Source organism: Oncorhynchus tshawytscha, linkage group LG28 (genome assembly GCF_018296145.1).
Source record: "Oncorhynchus tshawytscha isolate Ot180627B linkage group LG28, Otsh_v2.0, whole genome shotgun sequence".
Lineage (NCBI taxonomy): Eukaryota > Metazoa > Chordata > Actinopteri > Salmoniformes > Salmonidae > Oncorhynchus > Oncorhynchus tshawytscha.
The window spans coordinates 7912268-7939804 of record NC_056456.1 but is presented as its reverse complement, the minus strand read 5'-3'; the positions used below and the strand labels follow the sequence as shown (position 1 = coordinate 7939804).

At 41.8% G+C, this 27537-nt stretch overlaps 1 protein-coding gene across 2 annotated transcripts in view; it reads right to left on the bottom strand.

Annotated features, from left to right (window-relative positions):
* The window catches only part of LOC112263447 (actin filament-associated protein 1-like 2), a 40015-nt gene extending 19504 nt beyond the window's left edge, over positions 1–20511 (bottom strand). Inside the window, exons 1-8 of one of the 2 annotated variants that reach the window (XM_024439689.2) lie at positions 20317–20511; positions 18001–18100; positions 13839–13967; positions 6591–6674; positions 6369–6451; positions 1519–1615; positions 759–970; positions 282–458 (exon numbers count right to left, since the gene is read on the bottom strand). In XM_024439689.2, coding sequence (XP_024295457.1) covers positions 282–458; positions 759–970; positions 1519–1615; positions 6369–6451; positions 6591–6674; positions 13839–13967; position 18001 — 783 coding nt within the window. In that variant the 5' untranslated portion in view covers positions 18002–18100; positions 20317–20511. The remainder of the gene's footprint in view (positions 1–281; positions 459–758; positions 971–1518; positions 1616–6368; positions 6452–6590; positions 6675–13838; positions 13968–18000; positions 18101–20316) is intronic. The other variant, XM_024439688.2, reaches the window with a different exon arrangement.
* Positions 20512–27537: the final 7026 nt, after the last annotated feature.

Below are 27537 nucleotides of genomic sequence, written 5' to 3'. Positions count from 1 at the left end.
GCACATCCTCAGACTCACCTGGACTCCATCACCTCCCTGATTACCTTCCTTATCTGTCACTCCCTTCGGTTCTTTCCTCAGTTGTTATTGACACTGTTTTCATGTCAGTGCGTTGTTTGTGTTACGTGTTTCATTTATTTATTAAAACACACTCCCTGAACTTGCTTCCGGACTCTCAGCACACTCGTTACAGTAGGCTATCTTATTACAAAAAAATGTTTTATCTTTCTTCCTGGTTCTCACTCTGTGGGACTATGTTGTAATGATAAACACAACCAAACCTTCCTCCATTCCTCCGCCTGCTGGCAGCTCTGGAAACCAATCACCACCATGTCAGAGCCAGCCACCACCTTAAGCTCGTGCTGCATCTTCTTGTTATGCTTGTACTTGTACACCACTTGGCAGCCCTGCAGGTTCAACTCCAGCAGAGGGTAGAGGTCCTTGGCACATTTGTAGCACTGTTATTCAAAATAGGAAAATCACATCTGAGTTTGCTTGTTGCATGTGCGTGGGAATAATTTGACCTTAAAAGAAAGGCAAAACCCACTAACTGCTCTTGCCAATATGACTTTGTCTATCATTTGTAGATCTAGAAGCTACATGAAACAGGCAAATATGACTAACAATTTCTGGGCTATTTAGAGATTAATGCCTTTAAAAAAGGCAATTGCCTACCTGGATGAAAAATGTTCGAAACACGTTCACCGACACCCAGCAGGTGACTTCACTGTGTATTCTGTCATTAGGAATGTGCTTACCAAGAGCATATTGTTGTGGACGAGAAAGAGCTGTTTGGTCCATTGGCCCAGCCATTTCTTCCTCCACAGGTAGCCACAGATGCGTGACTCGGGAGTGGGCCGCAGACAGGGCTGGGAGGCACTCCTTTGGATGTAGGGGGCCCGGTCTTTCACAAACTCCTCATCTTCCTCCCCGTATGACTCGTAGTGACTGCTGTCTGAGTCACCTTTGTCTGGAGGACATGCACGCATGAACACACACACACACACACACAGGGGATGCATTTCTGTATTATTTTTGATACTACTGTAAAAAGTGAGACATGCAGGGTTTTTATTTAGAGTAAAATACATAGTATACAACTGTGGAAGTTCAAAGGTTTGAGGATGAAAAATAGCACAATTATAAACTGGGTGGTTCGAGCACTGACAGCCGTGGTATATCAGGGGTATGACAAAACCTTTGTTTTTACTGCTCTAATTACGTTGATAACCAGTTTATAATAGCAATAAGGCACCTCGGGGGTTTGTGGTATGTGGCCAATATACCACGACTAAGGGCTGTATCCAGGCATCCAGCCGTGGTATATTGGCCATATACATATCACACGACTGGAATTTTCAAGTAAATTATTTGACTGTAGAAACAGCACAAAGTCACATGTATCCCATTGTGAAAGTAACTCAAGTTGCTTGCAATGGCTCTTGACAGAGAGAGAAAGACAGTGGGAGAGAGAGAGGGCGGGAGAGACTGATGTATTTAATGACTTGTTGAGCATACCTGTGGGGTGATTGACTGAAACAAAGGGCTCAGCCTCCTCGTAGCAGTCCTCATCTAAACCTTCTGGCGGATGAAGGGGTACAGCCGGCCCCTGGCTCTGAGGGGGAACACAGGAAGTGGTCATGAGAGGGGGCATTCAAGTTTCAAGTTTTATTATCAAATTCAAAAGTACAGTTAAATATCTTTCATGCAAGTTATTTCCCAACAGTTAATCAATATAAGTAGTACTATAAAGTTAGGTAGAACAAAAACACCTGAGAAAAAGAAATAAGAAGAACCAGAGAAAGTAAGCAAGCTACTGTATATACACGGTCAGTCCCAGGATCAGTTCCAATGCCATATTTACATGTGTAGGATGTAACCCACTGTTCCTAGGCCATCATTGAAAATAAGAATTTGTTCTTATCTGACTTGCCTAGTTAAATAAAGGTAAAATAAATAAATACAAGTTCTTCAGCTTTGATGGTGCTGTTTAGAGCCCTTTGTAGAGGGTTCTATGTCGGGATCTTCAAAGAACCCTGTGCATATGGTTCTTACCAGAACCCTCTATGAAGGGTTTTGCCTAAAAACTCTCTGAAGGGTTCTACCATTTTATTATCTAAAGGTTTTTCCTAGAACCGCCTTACGTTATTATTTATAACAAAACAAATATCGCAAGGCATTTCTTTGAGGGTCTAGTTATACCCCAACTGTCACGAGTCCGACCGAGGGTGGCTTCCCTTCCCGGTCGGGTGGTGCTCGGCGGTCGTCGTCACCGGCCTATTAGCTGCCACTGATTGTCTTTCCTCCCCCTCCTTGTATGTTTATTGTTAGCACCTGTTTGTGAATGATTAGTTGGGCTTTATTAGACAGCCGGCCCGCCTGTTTTTTGTGCGGGATTAATTATTGTGACCTTCGGTTCTGTAGTAGAGGAGCGTGTTTGTTCCTGGTCGTATATTTCAGTTGTACATTTTTCGGCCCCCGTGTTTGGGGCCGTTATTGTTGTGAGCACCCTGTGGTGCGTTTGTGCATTAAAAAGCACAGCATTGCACTCTTTGTTTCCTCTGACGCCACACCCACGACACCCGGAGCATTACACTAACACAGTGGTGTAAGAAATATTCTGGTTTACAGGTAACATCAGACTTGCAAATCACATTATGCTGGCTTGCAAAGTGATGTGTAAATCCTATTGGAATTCCACCAGAGTTAGGATATCCAACAAGTGGAATTGTCAATCACCCCGGCAACCTGCATTCAGAATGACTGAATACTGAGACTACCTCAGTCATCTAAACTGGAACAATCATCTCAGTATGCAATAAATCCAACCGATTGGATTAGTTTGGGAATACTGTCTGTTATTTATCTTCGTGAGACATGACCCAATCTATTTCTACGCCCAAATGGCACCCTACTCCGTATATATTGCACTCCTTTTAACAAGGATCCATGCTCAAAGGTAGTGCACTATGTAGTGCCATTTGAGACACAACCCAGATATATCTGTGCTTCAATGCTTTTGCCAACTAACGGAATACATACATTCTGTATGTTTCTTGCTTCACATAATTGCTTCCACTGTTTGGAACATCACCATCACTGTGCCACAGCCTTTGTTTTGCGCAATTAGTGGTAAAGTGGAGCGTGATTGCAGCTGTGTAAGCCCAGTGCCCAGTCCCCACAGCCACTGACCATTAGAACAGGGACAACACAGAGACACCCCCTCTTCACTGACTGTGGCTCATGTATTTCACCAACAAAGTCGACTTTTTACTCTCTCTCACTACAGTTGCATCTGAAATGGCACCCTATTCCCTATATAGTGCACTACTTCTGACTAGGAATACGGTGCCGTTTTGGACTCAGACCATATCTCCATTTAGACACACAGAATTGCAATGGCCTTGCAAACATCTGAGCTGACTTTACTTCCACAATGTAGATCTTTGGTAATGCTATCTTAATGAGACTAGACATAGAGTACTTCCATTCTTGTCACAGCATGTATTACTTGAGTCAGCTGAAAAAACTCTAAATCTCCCAGTCAATCCTCATCCGGTTTTGCGCATCAATCTTTGAGTCCATCCTCACCGCCTCCATCACCGTCTGGTTTGGATCTGCGTCTGCAACGCATTGTACAGTCTGCAGAGAGGTCCTGCACGATTTCAGGGCAAGGAAGCGAGTAGGAAATATCATCCCCGACCCCTCCCATCTCAGTCACCCCCTCCTCTAAAAATTCACCTCTGACAGGTGGTTCAGGTCACTCATGACCAAAACCTCCCTCCACCTGAAAAGTTTCTTCACCCATTCTATGACCCTCACCAACTGACCATCTGGCCCACAGAGACTAAATGACTATGCACTCTATGCTGCACACTGCATCAGGCATCTCTGAACTGTACATAAAATAACTGCACTATACAGTATTGCACTCTGTCCATCTCTCTGCATTTAGATATATTCATACTGATACTGTAAATGTGTAAATACACTGTATATCAACCGTATACCCACTGTACATTGGTATAGCTGCTCATTCTCTTGTACTGTAGCTTTATGTTCACTTTACCTAGTTGTACGTGTATATAATGTATGTAAACTTAGTTTTAACTTCATTGACTGTATGTCTCTAAATGTTGTCTATCACTGGCAGCACCATATCACAGAGTAAAATTCTGAGTATGTGTAAATGTTCTTGGCGAATAAAGGTAATTTAGATTCATAGTAGTACTACGGCACTGGATGAGAGTCTTGAGTGAGTCTTGAGTTTCAGACGGTAAACAGAGCAGCCTCCTATGTGGTCTTCAAAAGTGCTCCTTCTCTTGGGGTTCTGGACCTACTTATTGTGTGTGTGTGTGTGTGAGCATACCTGCATGAGTGTGTGTATGAATGTGTATGTAGCCTGCCATTTAAGTGTCTGTGTGCGCATGTGTGCCCACAGAACGGAAGGCTGCCACTGAGCTCATGGTCTCTGGGGAGTTTTGACTCTGGCCATTGGACTTCCTCCTCCTGTGTGGGTGTTCTATCACTCCATCACATAGACAGATGTAATTGTGGCATTAACATCCACTTCCTCTACCGTGGCTCCATCTCCACCAATGGCATCAGAGGAGGAGATGGCCTCTCGCATAAACAGAGCATTTCCTCTCTTGTTGAAACTGACCCTCTTTCCCCTCAACCGTTCATTCCCACTTTGATTCTCAGCATAAACCCTTATTACGAATCCCCATGCTGGGATTCTCTCTGGCCCTGACAAAAGCCTTGAGGAGGATGGAAGAACAGAGTTCCATGCAGCAGAGAAGAGGCTTAGTTTACAGTGGTTGCAGTTGATCATCTATGAAGATTAATAGTTAGGCTACCCCCCTTTATGTTGTTTATTTTGGGTCTCTCCCACTGGCCATTTGAAAAGGCCTGTGATCGAGGCAGGAGAGTGCCCTCTGACCTCTTGCACTCCTCAACACTTGGCGACAGGGTAGCCTAGTGGTTAGAGTGTTGGACTAGTAACCGGAAGGTTGCAAGTTCAAACCCCCGAGCTGACAAGGTACAAATCTGTCGTTCTGCCCCTTCTGTTAACCTACTGTTCCCAGGCTGTCATTGAAAATAAGAATTTGTTCTTAACTGACTTGCCTAGTTAAATAAAGGTTAAAAAAAATAAAAAACACTTGGCGAGACATGTGGTTGGACCTCCACAAACCTCAGCAGGGCCTCTCATTAGCGGCCCACATCACAGACCCCCTGCCCTCCTCCCCCTCGCTGCCCCAATGGCACCTCATGTGCTGCACGGCCCAGCGCTTTTCCTTGTCATTATAGTCACATGCTCTGGCGAAGGACCTGAAAATAAATGCTGTCACTGAATCTTCACCTCCTTGCTGTAACTTTCTCTCCCAGTCATCTGAAGAGGAGCACTAGCCACTTACTCTGTAGCCCACTAGAATGTACTCCCAACCTTCCAAAATGTCTGCTGCATCACATAATTAAAACAGGTTGGGTGCTGCAGATATTTTTTGTGACACAATAACAAAGTTGGCTCTGAATTTAGAAAGCAAACCTATTCTTACATCACTCAGGTATGTTTCCCTTTTAGTTGGAACATTTTATAATGCAGGCCGAATTAGTCCTGTGAATGTTCACCTCACATTATTGTGTGATAAAAGCACACTAACTTGGACTTGAGGCTGCTATTTTAAACATCTCAGGACTCCAACAACAAGACACCCCTTTTCACAATTAAGTCCCAACACTGTTGAACATTTTGCTTACAGTACTACTGTCAATGGACACAACCCAAATGTAAGATATTCAATTGATTTCATAGGCACTGGGAACAAAGATCACGAAACCAAAGATACACATCATCAGCTATAATGAATCACATATACCCAAAACATCCTGACAAAGACTAGTTAGCTTATTAAGCCACCAACCTTTGTTATCCCAGACACCCTGCGCATCTGTCCACAAGAGTTTACAAACTCATGACAATTCTTATTGAATTTGATGCAGCTGAGTAGAAACTTAACACTAAATTGGTGAATTTAGTGGAAACTTGTCCATTTATGACAAGCATGGCAACAAGTATTTTTTGCAGTAGCTCTATAATTACAGACTGCAATTACCACCAGTTATGTTGTTATTACAGTATAACTATGAGTTACTACAATTAACTACAATACTACTTATCGTATAATTACACATGTAATTACACTGTAATAAAAACCTCTAAAAATAAAGTGTTACCCAAATAGGTTAAGAATTTAATCTATGGGGTTTAACATTGTTCAATACAGGGTGTAAGTGGAGGAATGCACACCAAATGACCTGAACTAAAGTTATCAACAACTATGGCAAGTGTTGTGATAAGCACTAACCCCTTTCCGTAGCCATTCGGGGGATGCAGAGGACGAGGGTTCCTTGGCTGAGTCCGGGTCTGGTCCTGACTGGAAAAGGCCATCTGGCGGTAAAGGTCACAGCTAGGTTACAGGTTAAATGTCAGAGGTTACAGGAAAAAACACCTGTATAACCTCCACCTCAATACATTAGTGACAAAATCAAATGTACATGATACTGATGAGAGAAATGCAGTCATGTACCTGTGCCTGACAGCTGGGTTTCCCTGAGATCGATGCTTGGGGTCCCTGATGGACAGCTCATGAACATATACTCAGCATCCTCAACTGGAACACAAGAACACAGACAAACAAAATGTCTCAATGAATTTTTCAAGGTCCCTATCTCTGTTCAGATATTTCCAAATTGTGTCAGGATCCTGAATTCCAGCTATTCAAGATTAGATTTTACAGTTTGTAAATTATTTGGACCATATACTGAACAACAGTATGGTGCATAGATTCTTCCTTATTAACCTCGTGTAGCATGATGTGCTAAATCATCCACATATATTTGTTTCCTCAGGCAAACATTGGCCTGTCTCTTAAAATGAAAAAAAAAAATACATGTGCCTAAATGGCACCCCATACCATTTATAGTGCTCTACTTTTGATCAGGGCCCATGGAGGTTGAATGATGCACTCAGGCAGATTCATCTCCTGGACAGAGATTAGAGGATCAGTCCCAGACACACTTCCCTTGAATCTGCATGAGAGCTGGAGAAGAATCCTCCTGGTTCAGCTCCAAGAAGCGTGCTCTGTCATCCATGGCCCAGATTTTCCTTCCACGCTGATACAGTGGCCAGCAGGATAACAGGGACACAGAAGGACTTTACAAGGACAGGGGAATCTTCTATAAAGTGCAGTAGAATGTTGATCCCGAAGGTTGATTCCAAGTATGTCTCTCGACTATTCTGTCAGCATAAACTCAGTCATTCTGAAAGTTTTTCTTCTAATGACAGAAATGCAGACAAGGACCCGGCACTATGTTGTCATTACAGCCACTTCCAGATACACAGCAGTGTGTTTATTCAATGGTCAGATGCATGATGACTGAATTTTCATTGGCATTAGAGGTGGTAAAGGTGGCAAGATTGGTAACAACAGTAGAGTACGTGGTTAGTAGATAAGTAAGTATAGCCATGGTAGTAAACATATTGTTTTCAAGAGAGGCATAATAAGTCATGTCAAACTGTGCAGAATGGCAAGAAATGCATTTTGAATTTGTCAAAACAATTCCAGAGGGAGGACCCCCCGGGCCCCCCCATCTACTGTTTGTCCCTCCCACCAATATCCACATCACAATTTTGCTCTTTTATGTATGTAGACGGGGGTCCCGGGGTCTTCCCTCTGGAATTGTTTTGATAGATTTAAATTTCATTTCCTGCAATTCTGCACAGTTTGACATTACTTATTATGCCTCTTTTGAAGGGTATTTTAAAAACACAATATAAAGTAGAAGGATAGGTGGAAGGATAAGTTGTCACCATCATTAAGCCCCTATGGTCGATATCCGGGCACCCGTGGAAATATAATGAGAATAATAAAAGAAATCTCCATAAAATTTGCTCAGTTTTTTGCTTTGGATGCATCTCAATCCAACACATCCACCTATGTGACACTTCCACATCGGCAGTGAAAGGTGACAGAGAGGTGTTTGTCAGACCATGAGACATTCCGAAAATCGGTCTTCTCACAAAATCGTCTGTAGCATCCGAACTGTTTGGCCTACAGAACTATTAAGGGACATCAAACCTTTATGGAAGATGAAACTCTCACAAACACGATGGTGTTCTTTCTCTAAGATCCCACAATTGTCTTGGGACTTGTCTTAAGTCGGTCTAGCCAATCTGCCATCTTCTGTTTGTAGCGTCCTTACAGTTTGGGCTACACTCTATGCACAAAACACACAATACACCCCTCTATGTAAAGGTGAGACTATCACAAACACATACATATTGGTTTATTTGCTCTAGGATGCCCACAGGTCTCACAAGACTCGTGTCTGTTATTCCATGTGTTTGAATGGGCTAATAGCAGTCATTTGTTTAAATATATTTTTGAGAAACTTCGACAATTCAAAATTAAGTAGCTAAATGATCCTTGGTATGACCTTCTTAAAACAATTCCATATAGCTTAGTAGTACCCTCCCCCAGCCCCGGTTTAGACGGGGCTTAGACTGTTCCAAGGCAAATATTAAGTATACACAAACGATGAAGACTGAGTTGTGTTATAGTGATGCCGACATGCGTATGTATTTATTATTATTAAGAAGACTATACATACACTACCAGTCTAAAGTTTTCGAACACCTACTCATTCAAGGGGTTTTGTTCATTTCTACTATTTTCTACATTGTAACATAGTAGTGAATAAATCAAAACTATGAAATAACACATATGGAATCATGTAGGAACCAAAAAAGTGTAAAACAAATCAAAATATATTTTAAATTTGAGATTCTTCAAATAGCCACCCTTTGCCTTGGTGACAGCTTTGCACACTCTTGGCAATCTCTCAACCAGCTTCATGAGGTACTTACCTGGAATGCATTTCAATTAACAGGTGTGCCTTCGTCATTTCCGGTCACAACTTGCAGGCTTGTTTTCGAGTTGCTGTGCGTTTTGTTGCCAACCTGTTTTGCTACCTGACAACTTTACGGTTTTCACTTTTTAATTACCGTTCATATATTTATTTATTTTTTCCTCAACTTTTTCACTCCGGACGCTTTATCTGGACACGATTCGTCAGGACCTCCAACAGCCGAAGCTAAGTAGTAACATTAACATGATGCCTTCTAATTGCAGCCGCTGTACTCGCCTTACGGCGAGGATAGCTGTGCTGCAAGCCCAGCTTCAGACGCAATCGTTAGGCAAGGGTAATTTCAGTGTAGGAAAGGATGAAACAACGTCTGTGCCACCAGTAAGTACAGATAGTAGTATAAATCCCCTGGCACAGTCCCTGCAGCCGGACAACTTTCTCACGGTTTCTGGAAGGAAATGCTGTAGGAACGCTCAACCGGTGTCGCTCATTCAGCCGACAGAAACTTTTAACCGGTTTTCCCCATTAAGCAGCGGGTCGGAGTCAGAGGCCGATTCTTCTCTGGTCTCTACTCCTCCCGTTACGGGGTCTGAGACGCCGAAGCTTCCCACCATTAGCTCTGACAAATTGAAAACTCTAGTCATTGGCGACTCCATTACCCGCAGTATTAGACTTAAAGCGAATCATCCAGCGATCATACACTGTTTACCCGGGGCAGGGCTACCGATGTTAAGGCTAATCTGAAGATGGTGCTGGCTAAAGCTAAAACTGGCGAGTGTAGAGAGTATAGAGATATTGTTATCCACGTCGGCACCAACGATGTTAGGATGAAACAGTCAGAGATCACCAAGCGCAACATAGCTTCTGCGTGCATATCAGCTAGAAAGAAGTGTCGGCATCGAGTAATTGTCTCTGGCCCCCTCCCAGTTAGGGGGAGTGATGAGCTCTACAGCAGAGTCTCACAACTCAATCGCTGGTTGAAAACTGTTTTCTGCCCCTCCCAAAAGATAGAATTTGTAGATAATTGGCCCTCTTTCTGGGACTCACCCACAAACAGGACCAAGCCTGACCTGCTGAGGAGTGACGGACTCCATCCTAGCTGGAGGGGTGCTCTCATCTTATCTACCAACATACAGATACATCACCAATGGTTGTCTAAGAGGGATCTTTCTTTCCCCTCATGTCTTTGGTCAAATTCTAGGACCACTTTTACATGCACAGCTGCAGACTGTGAATGTTTCTGGTCTCCTTAGGTAAGGTTATCTTCTCGTGTAGAGGTTGAGATCTTCAGAGTTTCTAACAATTTCAACGTGTGGACCACAGTCTCAAGTCTTTTGGACTCGTAGTGGTCTCAATGATTGATTATTCAGGGTTCTGCTCCCAACCACTTTACACGCCAGCAGTAACGTAATGTACAGGTGTACAGGTCTCACCATTTTCGGCTTTGTAGCCACGCTTTCAGGTCTGGTAGTTTTAACCATTTGTAACGTTTAGCTCATGCTATACGTCGGCTGGTCTGTAGAATTTTTCCGTCAAGCTGGTGTAATGTAAATTTTGTTACCGATTCCTTTTAAGCACTCTGGCCAAAAGGGGTGTTCCATCATGCCAACACAATGTCTGTGCTCACTTGGGCATGGTTACTGACTGGGCACACTTATATGAAAAGCAATTATCTCATTTAGAAGGCTAAAATCACATTGCCATCTTCAAAGTATTTTCATATTTAATGATATATTTTATACAACATTTAGATGTAAACTTGATGCATAGGCTGCGTACACTTTCAGAGTTACGGTTTTACTTGGATATACCATCTTCTTGTGACTCTCAAACCCGGATCCGGGAGCGTAATCATAGCCTCAAACTAATTAGCATAATGCAGCGGACATAAATCTTCTTAGAAAATCTTCCTATTCATGAAAATCACAAATGAAATATATTGAGACACAGTTTAGACTTTTGTTAATCACACTGTCATCTCAGATTTTCAAAATATGCTTTACAGCCAACGCTAGACAAGCATTTGTAAGTTTATCATGGCATAATGCTATGCTAGGCTCTGCTAGCAGCAGGCAACATTTTCACGAAAATAAGAAAAGCAATCAAATTAAATCATTTACCTTTGAAGAACTTCGGATGTTTTCACTCAGGAGACTCCCAGTTAGATAGCAAATGTTCCTTTTTTGCAAAAATATTATTTTTGGAGGCGAAATAGCTCCCGTTTGTTCTTCACGTTTGGCTGAGAAATCGACCGGAAAATGCGGTCACTACAACGCCAAACTTTTTTCCAAATTAGCTCCATAATATCGACAGAAACATGGCAAACGTTGTTTAGAATCAATCCTCAAGGTGTTTTTCACATATCTATTCGATAATATATCCGTTGGGACAATTGGTTTCTCATTAGAAGCGATTGGAATAATGGCTACCTCAGTACTTTACGCAAGATTTTCTGCGGGAGCCATCATGTGACCACTTGCTCAATGTGGTCCCTTACGGCTATTCTTCAACATAAATGCGTAAAAAGACGTCAGAATGCTGTAGACACCTTGGGGAATACGTAGAAAGCGTAAGCTCATTCGTAGCCCATTCACAGCCATATAAGGAGTCATTGGCATGAAGCGCTTTCAAAAAATGCGGCACTTCCTGATTGGATTTTTATCTAGGTTTCGCCTGTAACATCAGTTCTGTTGCACTCACAGACAATATCTTTGCAGTTTTGGAAACGTCCGAGTGTTTTCTAACCAAAGCTGTCAATTATATGCATAATCGAGCATCTTGTCGTGACAAAATATCCCGTTTAAAACGGGAACGTTTTTTATCCAAAAATGAAAATACTGCCCCTAGAGTCGCAACAGGTTAATGACATCACAAAATAATAAACATTCTTTAGATCCCCATGGACCATTCTTAATATTCCTATCTCATGAATATTGTTCCAACCTTCATTCTTTGGCCGTTAGAGTTTTTGGCTGCAAAGGTCTTAAGTAGACAAAGGGATTCCTTTCCCAATACTGCAGGGCAAGAAAGAGATTTATGACCCAGTGTTAAGGTGTCAAGACAGGCACAGCCCCCTGCTCCTCTTCTGTTGGAGAGAGGAGGTCTGGCAATCTCTTCAAACATTTGCCTAGCTGATGGGTCTTTTGATCCACTGTCAGGAGAGTCATGACACAGCTCTGCACATTTTGTTGTGAGCATACAGAATCAATAGACCAATTGTTTTGGTATTGCCCTCAGGTAGTATGTTTCTGGTCTCAGGTTCAGGAATGGCTGAAAAAGCATAACATTAATCTAAAATTGACCCTAGAAATAGCATTGTTCAGCGATCTAGAGAGACACGGTAAGTCAATTACTAATACTCTTAGTAAAATTATTTATATTAAACTCGCAATCTGTGGATTCTATTCGATTAGATAGATTCAAAATGTTTGTTAAACATCACAGCATAGTTGAAAGATATATGGGGCAAAGAAATCTGAAGAATGTGCCCAGCAGAGATACAGTAGATGGGATGGGCTGAGATAAACTGAGGGTGGGGATGTGGAAATGGAGACAAGAGGGAGTGGAGTTGCTGGGCGGGGGATAAAATGACAGTCAAAGATAAAAGTAAAAAAATGAACTCATTTGGATGATTGAGCGGCAGCTCTGAGGGAAACGTGTGAGGGGGTCTTGGATGGCTAGTGGCCTGGCAGTTGGGAGCTTGGGCCAGTGACTGATAAGGTTCGGGTCTCCATTTTTGACCTTGTGGGAAATCTGTCGAAGTGCCCTTTAGCAGGGCGTTCACCCTGGTTGCTTCTGTGTGTCGCTCTGCATGAGTGTCTGTTATATGACTGAATGTAATTTAAATGTTGAACGGCTTCACTACAAGTAGATTGTGTTTAAATGTACAAAAAAAAGCTTTAAAAAAAGGGCCAGAATTCACTAACGCTCTTGTGGCTGAATGGAAGCAAGTCCTCACAGCAATGTTTCAACCTCTAGTGGAAAGCCTTCCCAGAAGAGTGGAGGCTGTTATAGCAGCAAAGGGGGGACCAACTCCATATTAAACCCATGATTTTGGAATGAGATGTTCAATGAGCAAGTGTCCACATACTATATACATATATATATATAGAGTGTGAACCTACCATGGACAAAGACTGACACTTGTGTTGTTGAATGTTTATGTTCCAACAACAGAAACACAGACAACGACGGAGTACTGTTTTGGTGTGTTTGTTTCAGGTTGCCAGGGGTCCCATGTCAGCTCCAGTGGCAGCACCATTTTCATCTTGTTAAACTCGATGGAGCAGCCCAAACAATTATTACAGCCAACAGGAAAACCAACACAATCTAAACCAGATAAACAGCTCTCTGACCAAATGAGAATGGGGGGGGGGCAATCCTATTTCCCCCCTGTAGCTCTTCTCATGCTATTCTTCACATTTTGCTATGCGGATGATATAACATTTTGCAGTATTAATGCAAATATCCTGCTATTCTACATTTTGCCATGAGCCTGAGAGAAAATGTTTGTTTTAAAGCAAATTTCCCGCAATTCCACATCTTTTGCCAAGTTTGCTGGAGAGGCATTGTCACGTGTGCTCTCAGCCTCTAGGTCATCAGACTGCTCGTTAGGGCGCACACCTGTCACCAGCGTTACGCGCATAATGACACTCACCTGGACTCCATCACTTCCCTGATTTACCTACCCTTTATATGTCACTCCCTTTGGATTCTTCCCCAGTCGTCATTGTTGCTGTTTCATGTCGGTGCGCTGTTTATGTTCCTGTTTTGTTAATTTATTTTTAAAATCTATTCACTCCCTGAACTTGCTTCCCGAATCTCTACATACATCATTACAGGCATTTTTGATGGCCAATCCTCTTCATTGGGAAATGTGCCGAAGTAAGTAAGTAACAACAGTGACCTACCAGGGGTGTCTTTCAGCTTTGACAGCAGTTCTGAGATGGACATCTTCTGGGCTTGAGCGATATAGCTGAGGTTCTCACTGTCCAGCACCACCAGGAATGAATGCAAGGCTGTAATCAGCCGGTTCAGCACTGTTGACACAACATTCATTACTCATTCGTAAACATTTTGCAACAACAAGCATATTTTTTTTAGATTCAAGTAGATCTATGGACCATATTTTTTAATGGCTAGCTCAGAATATGAGCTAGCCCAAAAGTTGTTTATATATACTGAATAAAAATATAAACAAAACATGCAACAATTTCAAAGATTCTGCTGAGTTGCAGTTCATATGTGACTGCCTGGCTCAAATCGGTCTTATGTAGCAACATTTTAAATTATGTTTTTTACATTGGATAAAAGTAGAGACTCAAAGCTATAAAATGTTATATCACACACTACAGTTGAGGAACAATGGGAAAGTAATTATGCTTTGAAAGCTGATTAACTTGGAAACTTACTTTTGATAAAATGACCTTTGAATGTTTTGGTACTACTACTGGAGAGCCCTTCTTTGTCTACACCCATTCAGCATCTTTCACACCCTCTTAAGCTATATCCCCACCCATCTCTTTATGGGTTGATCCAAGCTTTCCGTACTAACATCAGTTAAGCACCCAAGCTAACTTGCCAGCTACTTCCGGACAGAAATGAGAGAACAGCTCACTAAACATTACTTGCCCACGCAGAGCTGGTTAGGCTGTTATGTTATCTCTGACGCTGTACGTTAAATTGTGACGTGTCATGACGTAACATACAGCATGCAACTCATTATGTGTAATTTAGATTCTCTCCACCAGGTTTAGAACTTCTCTCACAAATTAAAAACAAGAAAGGGATAGGGACAGGGTAAGGGGGATACCTAGTCAATTGTACAATTGAATGCATTCATTTTTTGCGTCATCACTGCAAGCCATCATGCCTCTCAAAAGCCGTGACAGCCGCTGTTTACTTCTGAAGATAACTTTAGCGCCACCCTAAAAACCTAATTCAAATTCGACACACACCGTCAAATAGGTATGTAATGACACATTATATAAACTCTGTAGTGTTTTATTTACATTTTAGAGGCAATAAGTTGGACAGGTCGGGTGAAAAAAGCCATTTCCCCACACAGCATATCTCTCCCTTTCACTATCACACAGTAGGTTTCGCTTCCCCACACTCAATTTTTAAAAAGACCCAACGGAGCCTTCTTCATTGCCTTCTTCAATCATGCAGAGACAAGCAGCATGAAGGTCTCATCATTGATTTTGCTGGAAAGGGGAGAAATAGTGCTTTATAATTGTATTCATATTACACTTGACCTGGCCGCTAAAATAAGGTCAATTGTATAGAACAGTGTGAAGTACAAAACTTCTGTAGCTACCGTTAGCTACTTACAGTTAGAATTGAGAAAACACCCCACCATTTTACTTGCCAAAGCAGAGCTGGTTAGGCTGTTTTCATGTTATCAAGAGTGTTGGTGAATGTAACTATGCTGATGGCAACAATAGGTTATAACTAGCCAAGTAAATGGCTCTGAGATACGAATAATAAGATCATACACATAACGTTAGCTAGTGAGCCAGCAGTACACTTTAACTTGAAATTAAACCACTTTCTGTCAAAATTAGAAATGTGTAATACCCGTATACATCATGGACGGATGCCTTGGTTTCCCTTAGTTTGAAGATGTAATTCGGAGACACGTCCATCCACGTCCATAACTAGGGCTCCCGAGTGGGGCAGCGGTCTAAGGCACTGCATCTCATTGCAGTCTCTGGTTCTAATCCAGGCTGCACCACATCCGGCCGTGATTGGGAGTCCAATAGGGTGACACACAATTGGCCCAGTGTTGGCTGGGGTAGGCCGTCATTGTCAATAAGAATTTCTTCTCAACTGACTTGCCTAGTTAAATAAAAAATACAAAAAAGCTATCATACTTGAATTCCACTGATTTCAAAACTCGGTCCTCCAGAAAGTGGAGAGAAACACTTATGCCGTTTTACTCCACGACACCTTTCGATATCCTTTCAAAAAAAGCTGCATTAGACATGATTACTAGACATAGTGACCAGCTCAAATAGACAGAAGTGTGCTATATGGCAGACCAATCCAAACTCATCTCCAGCCCACTCATTTTCTCAGCCAATCATGGCTAGAGGGAAGGTTGCTGGTTTTTTCTGTTGATCGTAATTTAACGATTTTATTCGTATTTACAGATGGCATACACGTTTGTTATGAAGGCACATGAAATTCACATGTTCGAGAAGGCATTTCTGCCCCCCCAAAAATTTATTAAAAAAAAGTTTATGTTCAAAAGGCTCTACTGTGAAATGGTTACCTGCGACGTAGGCCTAGTTTCCTGAAACGTATCACATATAAGGAAATCAGTCAATTGAAAAAAAAAAAATTGGATTTCACATGACTGGTAATACACATGTGGTATTGCGTTGTGTGACAAAACTGCACATTTTAGACTGGTCTTTTATTGTCTCCAGCACAAAGTGCACCTGTGTAATGATCATGCTGTTTAATCGGCTTCTTGATATGTCACACCTTTCAAGTGGATGGATTATCTTGGAACATGAGAAATGCTCACTAACTGGGATGCAAACAAATTTGTGGACAAAATTAGAGATAAATACGGTTTTTGTGCTTATGTAAAATTTCTGGAATCTTTAATTTCAGCTCATGAAACATAGAAATGTGTAAAATAAAACCCTAAAAGGCCTAAATCATAAAAGCATAAACCCCGAAGCATCCCTTTAAGATCCCAGACTGCACCTTCAAGCAAGCTAGCTAAATGTATTACAACACTACATGCTGCATTTATATATTTTTTTCAGATCAGTCCTTTCGGGAGCCCAGATAATTTATTTATAAATTCCATCATTGGCTGGATTGGTAGTTGCATTTCCCAAGGGATCCGTAGTGCAACATAGCTGACGTAAGTTGTAACTAGAAAAAAAGGAGTTTGCTGGTAAATGAAAACTAGCCTTTTTGTTGGTTAGTCCCTGCCCATTTCGGCCGTATGCTTCTTTTTGGTTCCAAGTCTTCTACACCCCCGGACGTCAACAAGGACTAGAACCTTCTAAACCTTCTGAAAGCCAGGGCCGTATTCATAAAGCCTCAGAGTAGCAGTGCTGATCTAGGATCAGGTCTTTCCTGTCCATGTAATCTTAAGGAAAAAGTGGTCATAGATCAGCTCTCTGTTTTATGAATATGGATCCTGGAAAACCAAAATCCATATGAACAGAGAATTTTTTTTCTCATATCCTCGCTTCTGTTACGTCAAGGTCAGAGCTTGTGAATGTGTCTACACAGAAAGTGGTTTGATTTGAAGAGTTGTTTTGGCATTCCCTGAATTTCATGTTCCCTCCTAATTTGCTAAACATCCTTTACTAGAGAAGGAACGACTCCCTTAATGAGGTTAGTGCAGATTCATGATTCCAAATAGAGAAGCAAAGCTTAACCAATTAACCTCTTATGACATTCAACAAAATACCTTTCAGTACAGACAGTAGACTACATTGAAAATGCTTTTTAGTCAAGGACTAGGCTTATTCTGTGACTGGGGAAACTGACCCTCATAGTATAGGCATACCATATGTGGCCAAACACAAATAGACTCAAGAAGATGTCAATATAAGAGCTATGTGAATATGCAACAATCATGTATGTGTGATGACTTTTTTTTATATGTAGAAGAGCATCAAAGGGAATAGATCAGTGCTACTGTTCTAGCCCCACAGTGAGGGCCCAGTTCTGCAGCCTGCAGTATGTGGGCACTTGCAATCAGAGGCCTTTTGTGCTGCAGTATCCCATTATCTCTACTTGTTACCAAAAAGAGAAAATTATGGGAGGGACTTGGGGGCCTTTCTACTCTGTAATGCCACTGCAACATTGACCACATAAAACATGTGATGTCCTCAATGGTCTCTAAATGGCGCCATGAAAATAACTCTTTAGTGCCTGGGCGGCATTGAGGACTTGTCTTGAATGAAGCCCTCTCACTCACGAGCTCAGTTGATTTTTATTAATTCATCACTCCAGGCAGGTACACAGAAAAACACAGTGGGAATTACATAGAGACCAAAGACATGCAGGGCAATCAGCCTTTCCCCCCTGTTTACTCACTCGCTCACTCTCTTCACCTCTTCTATGTGCTTGTCTTCTTTTAGGAATAAATGATTTACAATGATGCTTCACTTCATGTCTCCCAACTTTGCCAGCAACCCTTTAGTCAAAAAACATTGTTTTTTTTCACATAAGAAAAACATTGTTATTGAAAGAATATACCTGCATAATATAGTAATAGTCTTTAATTAAAAGGAGACAAATTGACCCTTCAATGTGGTATTACTACTAACCCTTTGAGATAAAGGACTTCTATTGTTACCTCACTTGTTTGGACTGCACATAGCAACCTTCAGACTCGACAGATTTGACAAGAAAGCGCTAAAACCTAGTCACTAAACAAATACTGTCTGTTAACCTGATGGCAATGTTAAGCTGTGATGGCAAACAAAGAATATTCAAAGAATGTTCAAAGTAGGTGACCATTCATTTCTAACCAAACAGAGAGACCATTGACAGATATGTTAAATCAGATGTGCTAAATCAGTGGACTCATTATACAGAAGTAAAGTTTTTCAAGAGGGAACTTTTCAACTATTTATTAGCAAAACTAAATTTGCTTAAACCAGTAGCATTTTCCACATTTCAAAAATGCTTGAGACACCAACTCCAAAATGTGAAGGAAGTGGCTAAAGCTATGGTAGGATACTGAACATGTTGTTGATGTAAAGCTATCAAAAGACTTCACTGGTGACAGAAGAGTTCCTGATCTGTTGTGCCTAGTATGTAAATGACTCTCCTCTGTGTTGGGGTTGTGTGTGTGCTCTTGAAGGAAGGTGTCTGTCTGTCTGTCTGTCTGTCTGTCTGTCTGTCTGTCTGTCTGTCTGTCTGTCTGTCTGTCTGTCTGTCTGTCTGTCTGTCTGTCTGTCTGTCTGTCTGTCTGTCTGTCTGTCTGTCTGTCTGTCTGTCTGTCTGTCTGTCTGTCTGTCTGTCTGTCTGTCTGTCTGTCTGTCTGTCTGTCTGTCTGTCTGTCTGTCTGTCTGTCTGTCTGTCTGTCTGTCTGTCTGTCTGTCTGTCTGTCTGTCTGTCTGTCTGTCTGTCTGTCTGTCTGTCTGTTCTGTCTGTCTGTCTGTCTGTCTGTCTGTCTGTCTGTCTGTCTGTCTGTCTGTCTGTCTGTCTGTCTGTCTGTCTGTCTGTCTGTCTGTCTGTCTGTCTGTCTGTCTGTCTGTCTGTCTGTCTGTCTGTCTGTCTGTCTGTCTGTCTGTCTGTCTGTCTGTCTGTCTGTCTGTCTGTCTGTCTGTCTGTCTGTCTGTCTGTCGTGGAGAGGCTTGTTTTCCTTTTTATCCAGTGGTGACTAGATAATGGCAGCAATGAGATGGAAGAAGGAAAGTGTGGAAGAAAAATCTGCTCTAATAGCATTGGGTGAGTGGTGAAAGAGAGGCAGGCCATGTGCCTGGTCGGTATGTAATATTATCCATGGTGTCATTTTATTTCCAATCACGTTTTGGGGCATTGGAAGCTAAAGAAAAGGACTGTTAAAACAAATTGCTTTAATACTTCTCAGGAACTCGCTGAGAAGTGAAATGGGACAGACTTTAACCTTAAAATCTCTGTAGATTTCATAGTGGTGGGAAAAGAGAGGAGGGTATTATTTCCTATTGATTTTCTTCCGCTATTAAATAGGCTACATTGCATGATAAAAGCCACAAAGTCATAAAGCCTCACGGAAAACACATCGATTCAGTGGAACTTGCAGGAGGTCTTTTTTTTGGACTTCCATGGTGTCAATAAAACTTCCTGCATTAGCCAGTGAGTAAAGTGGCACTAAATCGATAGAAGACAAAATAGATAGATTGATGGACTGATAGATTATTAACTGATGGCCTAGTAAAACAGGCCTAGTGCTGCGCACTGATGTTGAACAAGAAGAAAGGAGCTCTATCACATTACTATTTGCAACATTTTGTAGCTTTGCAGTTGTACCGTTCGCGCACAACTGAAAATGCACAACCTGGAAAATATTTCTACATTTATCTAATATAAGTGATATGTCAATAATACATAATAGGCTAGTACATTATATCCCAATTAGTTAGCCTAATTGATTAATTAACACAAAATATTATACATTTATTTAAATCCTAAACATCATGTAAGGTAGGCTAGATGTTAGTAAAAATGGATAAAACTTGTAGAGAATTTACTAGAAAGTTTAAGCCACATAAAATAAATTATGACGTGAGACGCTTTGCTAGGAGCCTAGTGATCTTACAAAAAAATCGGAGCAGCAAATGACCATGTCTAGGTATTGCTGAAACATTATTTTGCTTGAAAGTAGTCTTGCCTTGCTATCCCACTGATGTTCCTTCAGCTTACCTTTTTGTTTGTCCATCCCTGGCAATGCTCAAAGCGTCACTGAGAAGTTTATTTATTTTCCTAATGTCATATAGTTGTCCAATATGAGCTGCAGTTCTTCTCTCTGATGACAACAATCTCAGCTTGAGGTTCTGTAGGTTGAGGTGGTGAGAGTAGTCTAGTCAACATTCAACTCAACTCGATGTCCAGTACGGACCATAAGAAAACTCACTCCCCTTTGCACAATTACAAAAATCAACATAAAGCGACCCCTAGGGACGGGGGCCACTGGTGGGGAAGTGGTGTTTGTGGTGTGTGGTAGTAAGTAAAGACCAGACAGAAAAACTTTTGCTCTATAGATATAGCCTACACAAATATAGAAGATGCATTTTCCTCAAACAAAAATATTTAGTAATACTTTATTTGGATAGTCCATCTATAGATGCTCTACATACTATCTACACAGTATCATTAACAGTTCAACTATTTACTAACCCAACCCTAACCATTACCCTAACCCTTATTCTAAACCTAACCCAAACCCTAACTTAACCTCAACAAGCAGTCACTTATCAGCAGATAGTTTGTTATTGGCATTACCATTTGTAGAGCATCTACAGATATACACCACTACACCTTGCCCGTGCAGGTCTCTGAAAATCTTGTCTACAAATGATTGGAAGACGGAGTATGATGGAGTATTCAACAACCCATATGGCATGACGAGGTACTCATAATGACCTGAGGTGGTGCTAAATGCCGTCTTCCACTCGTCTCCCTTCCAAATACGCACCAGATTGTACGCACTCCTGAGATCCAGTTTAGTGAAGAAGCGCGCCCCGTGCATTGACTCAATCGCTCTAGTGATAAGAGGTAGCGGGTAACCATACAGTGGGGCAAAAATGTATTTAGTCAGCCACCAATTGTGCAAGTTCTCCCACTTAAAAAGATGAGGCCTGTAATTTTCATCATAGGTACACTTCAACTATGACAGACAAAATTAGATTTTTTTTCTCCAGAAATTCACATTGAAGGATTTTTTATGAATTTATTTGCAAATTATGGTGGAAAATAAGTATTTGGTCACCTACAAACAAGCAAGATATCTGGCTCTCACAGACCTGTAACCTCTTCTTTAAGAGGCTCCTCTGTCCTCCACTCGTTACCTGTATTAATGGCACCTGTTTTGAACTTGTTATCAGTATAAAAGACACCTGTCCACAACCTCAAACACTCTTCTGGACACCAGAAACAAAATTGTAGACCTGCAGCAGGCTGGGAAGACTGAATCTGCAATAGGTAAGCAGCTTGGTTTGAAGAAATCAACTGTAGGAGCAATTATTAGGGAATGGAAGACATACAAGACCACTGATAATCTCCCTCGATCTGGGGCTCCACGCAAGATCTCACCCCGTGGGGTCAAAATGATCACAAGAACGGTGAGCAAAAATCCCAGAACCACACGGGGGGACCTAAGTGAATGACCTGCAGAGAGCTGGGACCAAAGTAACAAAGCCTATCATCAGTAACACACTATGCCGCCAGGGACTCAAATCCTGCAGTGACAGACATGTCCCCCTGCTTAAGCCAGTACATGTTCAGGCCTGTCTGAAGTTTGCTAGAGAGCATTTGGATGATCCAGAAGAAGATTGGGAGAATGTCATATGGTCAGATGAAACCAAAATATAACATTTTGGTAAAAACTCAACTTGTCGTGTTTGGAGGACAAAGAATGCTGAGTTGCATCCAAAGAACCATACCTACTGTGAAGCATGGGGTTGGAAACCTCATGCTTTGGGGCTGTTTTTCTGCAAAGGGACCAGGACGACTGATCCGTGTAAAGGAAAGAATGAATGGGGCCATGTATCGTGAGATTTTGAGTGAAAACCTCCTTCCATCAGCAAGGGCATTGAAGATGAAACATGACTGGGTCTTTCAGCATGACAATGATCCCAAACACACCGCCCAGGCAACGAAGGAGTGGCTTCGTAAGAAGCATTTCAAGGTCCTGGAGTGGCCTAGCCAGTCTCCAGATCTCAACCCCATAGAAAATCTTTGGAGGGAGTTGAAAGTCTGTGTTGCCCAGCAACAGCCCCAAAACATCACTGCTCTAGAGGAGATCTGCATGGAGGAATGGGCCAAAATACCAGCAACAGTGTGTGAAAACCTTGTGAAGACTTACAAGAAAATGTTTGACCCCTGTCATTGCCAAAAAAAGGGTATATAACAAAGTATTGAGATAAACTTTTGTTATTGACCAAATACTTATTTTCCACCATAATTTGCAAATAAATTCATAAAAAAATCCTACAATGTGATTATCTGGATTTTTCCCCCTTATTTTGTCAGTCATAGTTGAAGTGTACCTATGATAAAAATTACAGGCCTCTCTCATCTTTTTAAGTGGGAGAACGTGCACAATTGGTGGCTGACTAAATACTTTTTTGCCCCACTGTATCTCACCGTGATTTTATTGAGACCTCGATAATCAATGCACGGGCGCAAACCGCCACCCTTCTTCTTCACAAAAACGAAACTCGAGGAGACGGGTGAAATGGAGGGCTGAATGTACCCTTGACGCAGGGATTCGGAGACATATGTCTCCATAGCTACCGTCTCCGCTTGCGACAGGGGATACACGTGACTCCTGGGAAATGCAGCGTCTACCAGGAGATCTATCGCACAATCCCCTCGTCGATGGAATGGTAATTGAGTCGCCTTCCTTTTTACAGAAGGCGAGAGCCAAATCGGCATATTCTGGGGGAATGCTCACAGTGGAGACCTGGTCTGGACTTTCCACCGTAGTAGCACCAACGGAAACCCCTAAAAAACTACCTGAGCACTCTAGCGACCACCCTGTGAGAGCCCTCTGTGGTCAAGAAACAGTGGGGTTATGACAAGCTAACCAGGGTAGGCCTAGCACCACAGAATACGCAGGAGAATCAATAAGGAAAAGACTAATCTTTTCCTTGTGACCCCCCCCTGCGTTACCATACACAAAGGATCTGTGGCCTCCCTGATAAACCCTGACCCTAATGGTCGACCATCTAAGGCATGAACGGGGAAAGGCATATCCACAGGAACAATGGGGATCACTAAACTATGAGCTAAACTTTTATTAATGAAATTCCCAGCCGCGCCTGAATCTACTAGCGCCTTATACTGGGAACACGGGGAATATTCAGGAAAAGTGACAGAGACAAACATATGTGCTCAGAGGGCTCTGGATGAGAATGGTGCCTACTCACCTGGGGTGATGCCAGAGTGCCCTACCTGCTGCCTTGATTCCGAGAGGAACCAACCTGGCACCGACCAGCAGTGTGACCTCTGCGACCACATATGGTGCTTGAGCGGGAACCCCCTCCGGTCTCCCTGCGCACCATCCCTCCCAACTCCATGGGTACAGGAGAGAGGGTGCGGGAGGATAGAACAACCAGACCCCGATCTAGAGTAGCCAGCATGTTGTCCAGCCTGATGGACATGTCCACCAGCTGGTCGAAGGTGAGGGAGGTGTCTCTTACAGGCCAGCTCCCGACAGGCATCCTCGCGTAGACTACAGCGGTAATGGTCGATCAGGGCCCTGTCTCTCCATCCAGCGCCGGCAGCCAGGGTCCTAAACTCCAGAGCAAACTCCTGTGCGCTCCTCATCTCCTGCCTCAGATGGTAAAGGCGCTCACCAGCCGCTCTGCCTTCGGGTGGGTGGTCGAATACTGTCCTGAAATGGCAGATGAACTCCTCAAAATGGTCCAACGCCGCATCGTCTTCTCCACACACAGCGCTGGCCCACTCCAGGGCTTTCCCGGTGAGGCACGAGACGAGGCGTAACTCTTAAACAATAAACAATGTGGGTATGAGGACCCGTCGCACACCAATACAAAACAACACAACACTGAATAACAAACAATCTCTGACAAAGACATGAGGGGAACCAGAGGGTTAAATACACAATAGGATTGAAACCAGGTGTGTAGGAAGACAAGACAAAACCAATGGAAAATGAAAAATGGATCAATGATGGCTAGAAGACCGGTGACGTCGACCGCCGAGCACCATCCAAACAAGGAGAGGCTTCGACTTCGGCAGAAGTCGTGACAATGTATGACACATGTGGTATTAAAATGTTTATGAACTGTTAAACTCTTAAAAGACTCTTAAAACCTGAAGGATCTGACCCTTTTTTTCAATTTTTGCCTAAATTGACCTGCTCAAATCTAACTGCCTGTAGCTCAGGACCTGAAGCAAGCATATTCTTGATACCATTTGAAAGGAAACACTTTGAACTTTGTGGAAATGTTAAATTAATGTTGGAGAATATAACACATTAGACCTAGCAAAGATAATACATAGAAAAAAACATATTTTTTTGTATCATCATCTTTGAAATGCAAGAGAATTGCCACAATGTATTATTCCAGCCTAGGTGCAAATTATATTGTGTCTACTAGATGGCAGCAGTGTATGTGCAAAACTTTAGACTGAACCATTGCTTATCTGTTCAGAATGTATTAAGACTGCTCAAATGCGCCTAAATGGTTTATTTAATTACAGTGCCTTGCGAAAGTATTCGGCCCCCTTGAACTTTGCGACCTTTTGCCACATTTCAGGCTTCAAACATAAAGATATAAAACTGTATTTTTTTGTGAAGAATCAACAACAAGTGGGACACAATCATGAAGTGGAACGATATTTATTGGATATTTCAAACTTTTTTAACAAATCAAAAACTGAAAAATTGGGCGTGCAAAATTATTCAGCCCCTTTACTTTCAGTGCAGCAAACTCTCTCCAGGAGTTCAGTGAGGATCTCTGAATGATCCAATGATGACCTAAATGACTAATGATGATAAATACAATCCACCTGTGTGTAATCAAGTCTCCGTTTAAATGCACCTGCACTGTGATAGTCTCAGAGGTCCGTTAAAAGAGCAGAGAGCATCATGAAAAACAAGGAACACACCAGGCAGATCCGAGATACTGTTGTGAAGCCGGATTTGGATACAAAATCCACTTCATGATTGTGTCCCACTTGTTGATTCTTCACAAAAAAATACAGTTTTATATCTTTATGTTTGAAGCCTGAAATGTGGCAAAAGGTCGCAAAGTTCAAGGGTGCCGAATACTTTCGCAAGGCACTGTAATTTTCAATTTCATAACTGTGGCAATCTCCTCAAACAATAGCATGGCATTCTTTCACTGCAATAGCTACTGTAAATTGGACAGTGCAGTTAGATTAGCAATAATTTAAGCTTTCTATATATCAGATATGTCTATGTCTTAGGAAATGTTCTTGTTACTTACAATCTCATGCTAATCACATTATCCTATGATAGGTCAACCACCCAGCGGGGGGACACCGATCCCGTAGAGGAGTAATGATGGACTGTCATTTCTCTTTGCTTATTTGAGTTGTTCTTGCTATAATATGAACTTAGCCTTTTACCAAATAGGGCTATCTTCTGTATACCACCCCTACCTTGTCACAACACAACTGATTGACTAAAACGCATTAAGAAGGAAAGAAATTCCATAAGTTCACAGTTAACAAGGCACACATGTTAATTGAAATGCATTCCTGGTGACTACCACATGAAGCTGGTTTAGAAAATGCCAAGAGTGTGCAAGCTGTTGTCAAGACAAATGGTGGCTACTTTGAAGAATATAAAATATATTTAGATGTAACACTTTTCTGGTTACTACATTATTCCATATGTGTTATTTCATAGTTCTGATGTAGTCACAATTATTTTACAATGTAGAAAAGAGTATTATAAAGAAAAACCCTTGAATGATTAGGTGTGTCCAGACTTTTGACTGGTAGTGTGTATGTTCTTTACGACACAATAAATGATAACAATGTGTTAAAACCTCTCTGGGATATGTGGGATGGTACGTCCCACTTCGCCAACAGCCAGTGAAATTGCATGGCGCCAAAATCAAAACAACAGAAATCCCATAATTAAAATTCCTCAAACATTCAAGTATTTTACACAATTTTAAAGATAAACTTCTTGTAAATTCAGCCACAGTGTCCGATTTCAAATAGGCTTTACGGCGAAAGCACACCAAATGATTATGTTAGGTCAGCACCTAGTCACAGAAAACCATACAGCCATTTTCCAGCCAAGGAGAGGGCTCACAAAAATCAGATATAGCGATTAAATTAATCACTACCCTTTGATCTTCATCAGATGGCACTCACAGGACATCATGTTACACAATAAATGTGTGTTTTGTTCAATAAAGTTAATCTACATGTCCAAAAACCTCAATTGAAATTGGTGTGTTATGATCAGAAATGCATTGTCTCATACAAACATCCGGTGAAAGTGCAGAGAGCCACATCAAATGACAGAAATACTCATAATAAACATTGATAAAAGATACTAGTGTTATTCACAGAATTAAAGATAGACTTCTCCTTAATGCAACCGCTGTGTCAGATTTCAAAATATTCTTTACGGAAAAAGCATAATCTGAGAACGGCGCTCAGATGTTACGGTTTTCTTCCGTCGAAAGAGAGTCGGACCAAAATGCAGCGTGGTTAGTTCGATACATCTTTAATAGACGAAAAAACCACGAACAATACAAAAACAATAAACGTAACGTGAAAACCTAAACAGTCTATCTTGTGCTAACACACACAGAGACATGAACAATCACCCACGAAACACTCAAAGAATATGGCTGCCTAAATATGGTTCCCAATCAGAGACAACGAGAATCACCTGCCTCTGATTGAGAACCGCCTCAGGCAACCATAGACTATGCTAGAAAACCCCACTAAGCCACAATCCCAAAACCTATGAAAAACCCCCATACATAACATAACACAACACAAAATAAACCCATGTCACACCCTGGCCTGACCAAATAAATAAAGAAAACACAAAATACTAAGACCAGGGCGTGACATCAGAGCCCAAAACAGCCAGGGGAATGTCCGTCAACAAAGTTGAAACAACACCAGCTTTTGGGCCTGAGTAGCAGGCAGTTTACTCTGGGCACCTTATTATCGAAGCTACTCAATACTGCCCCCCAGTCCCAAAGAAGTTGTTTAACATATATGTTTCCTATACCTCTCAAACAGGTGTTTTGTCTACTATCCAGAGTGACTTGCTATCAGTGCATTCATCATTTCAATCCAAGACGTCATTTCCGGTCACAACTTGCAGACTTGTTGACGAGTTGCTGTGCGTTTTGTTGCCAACCTATTTTGCTACCTGACAATTTTACGGTTTTTACT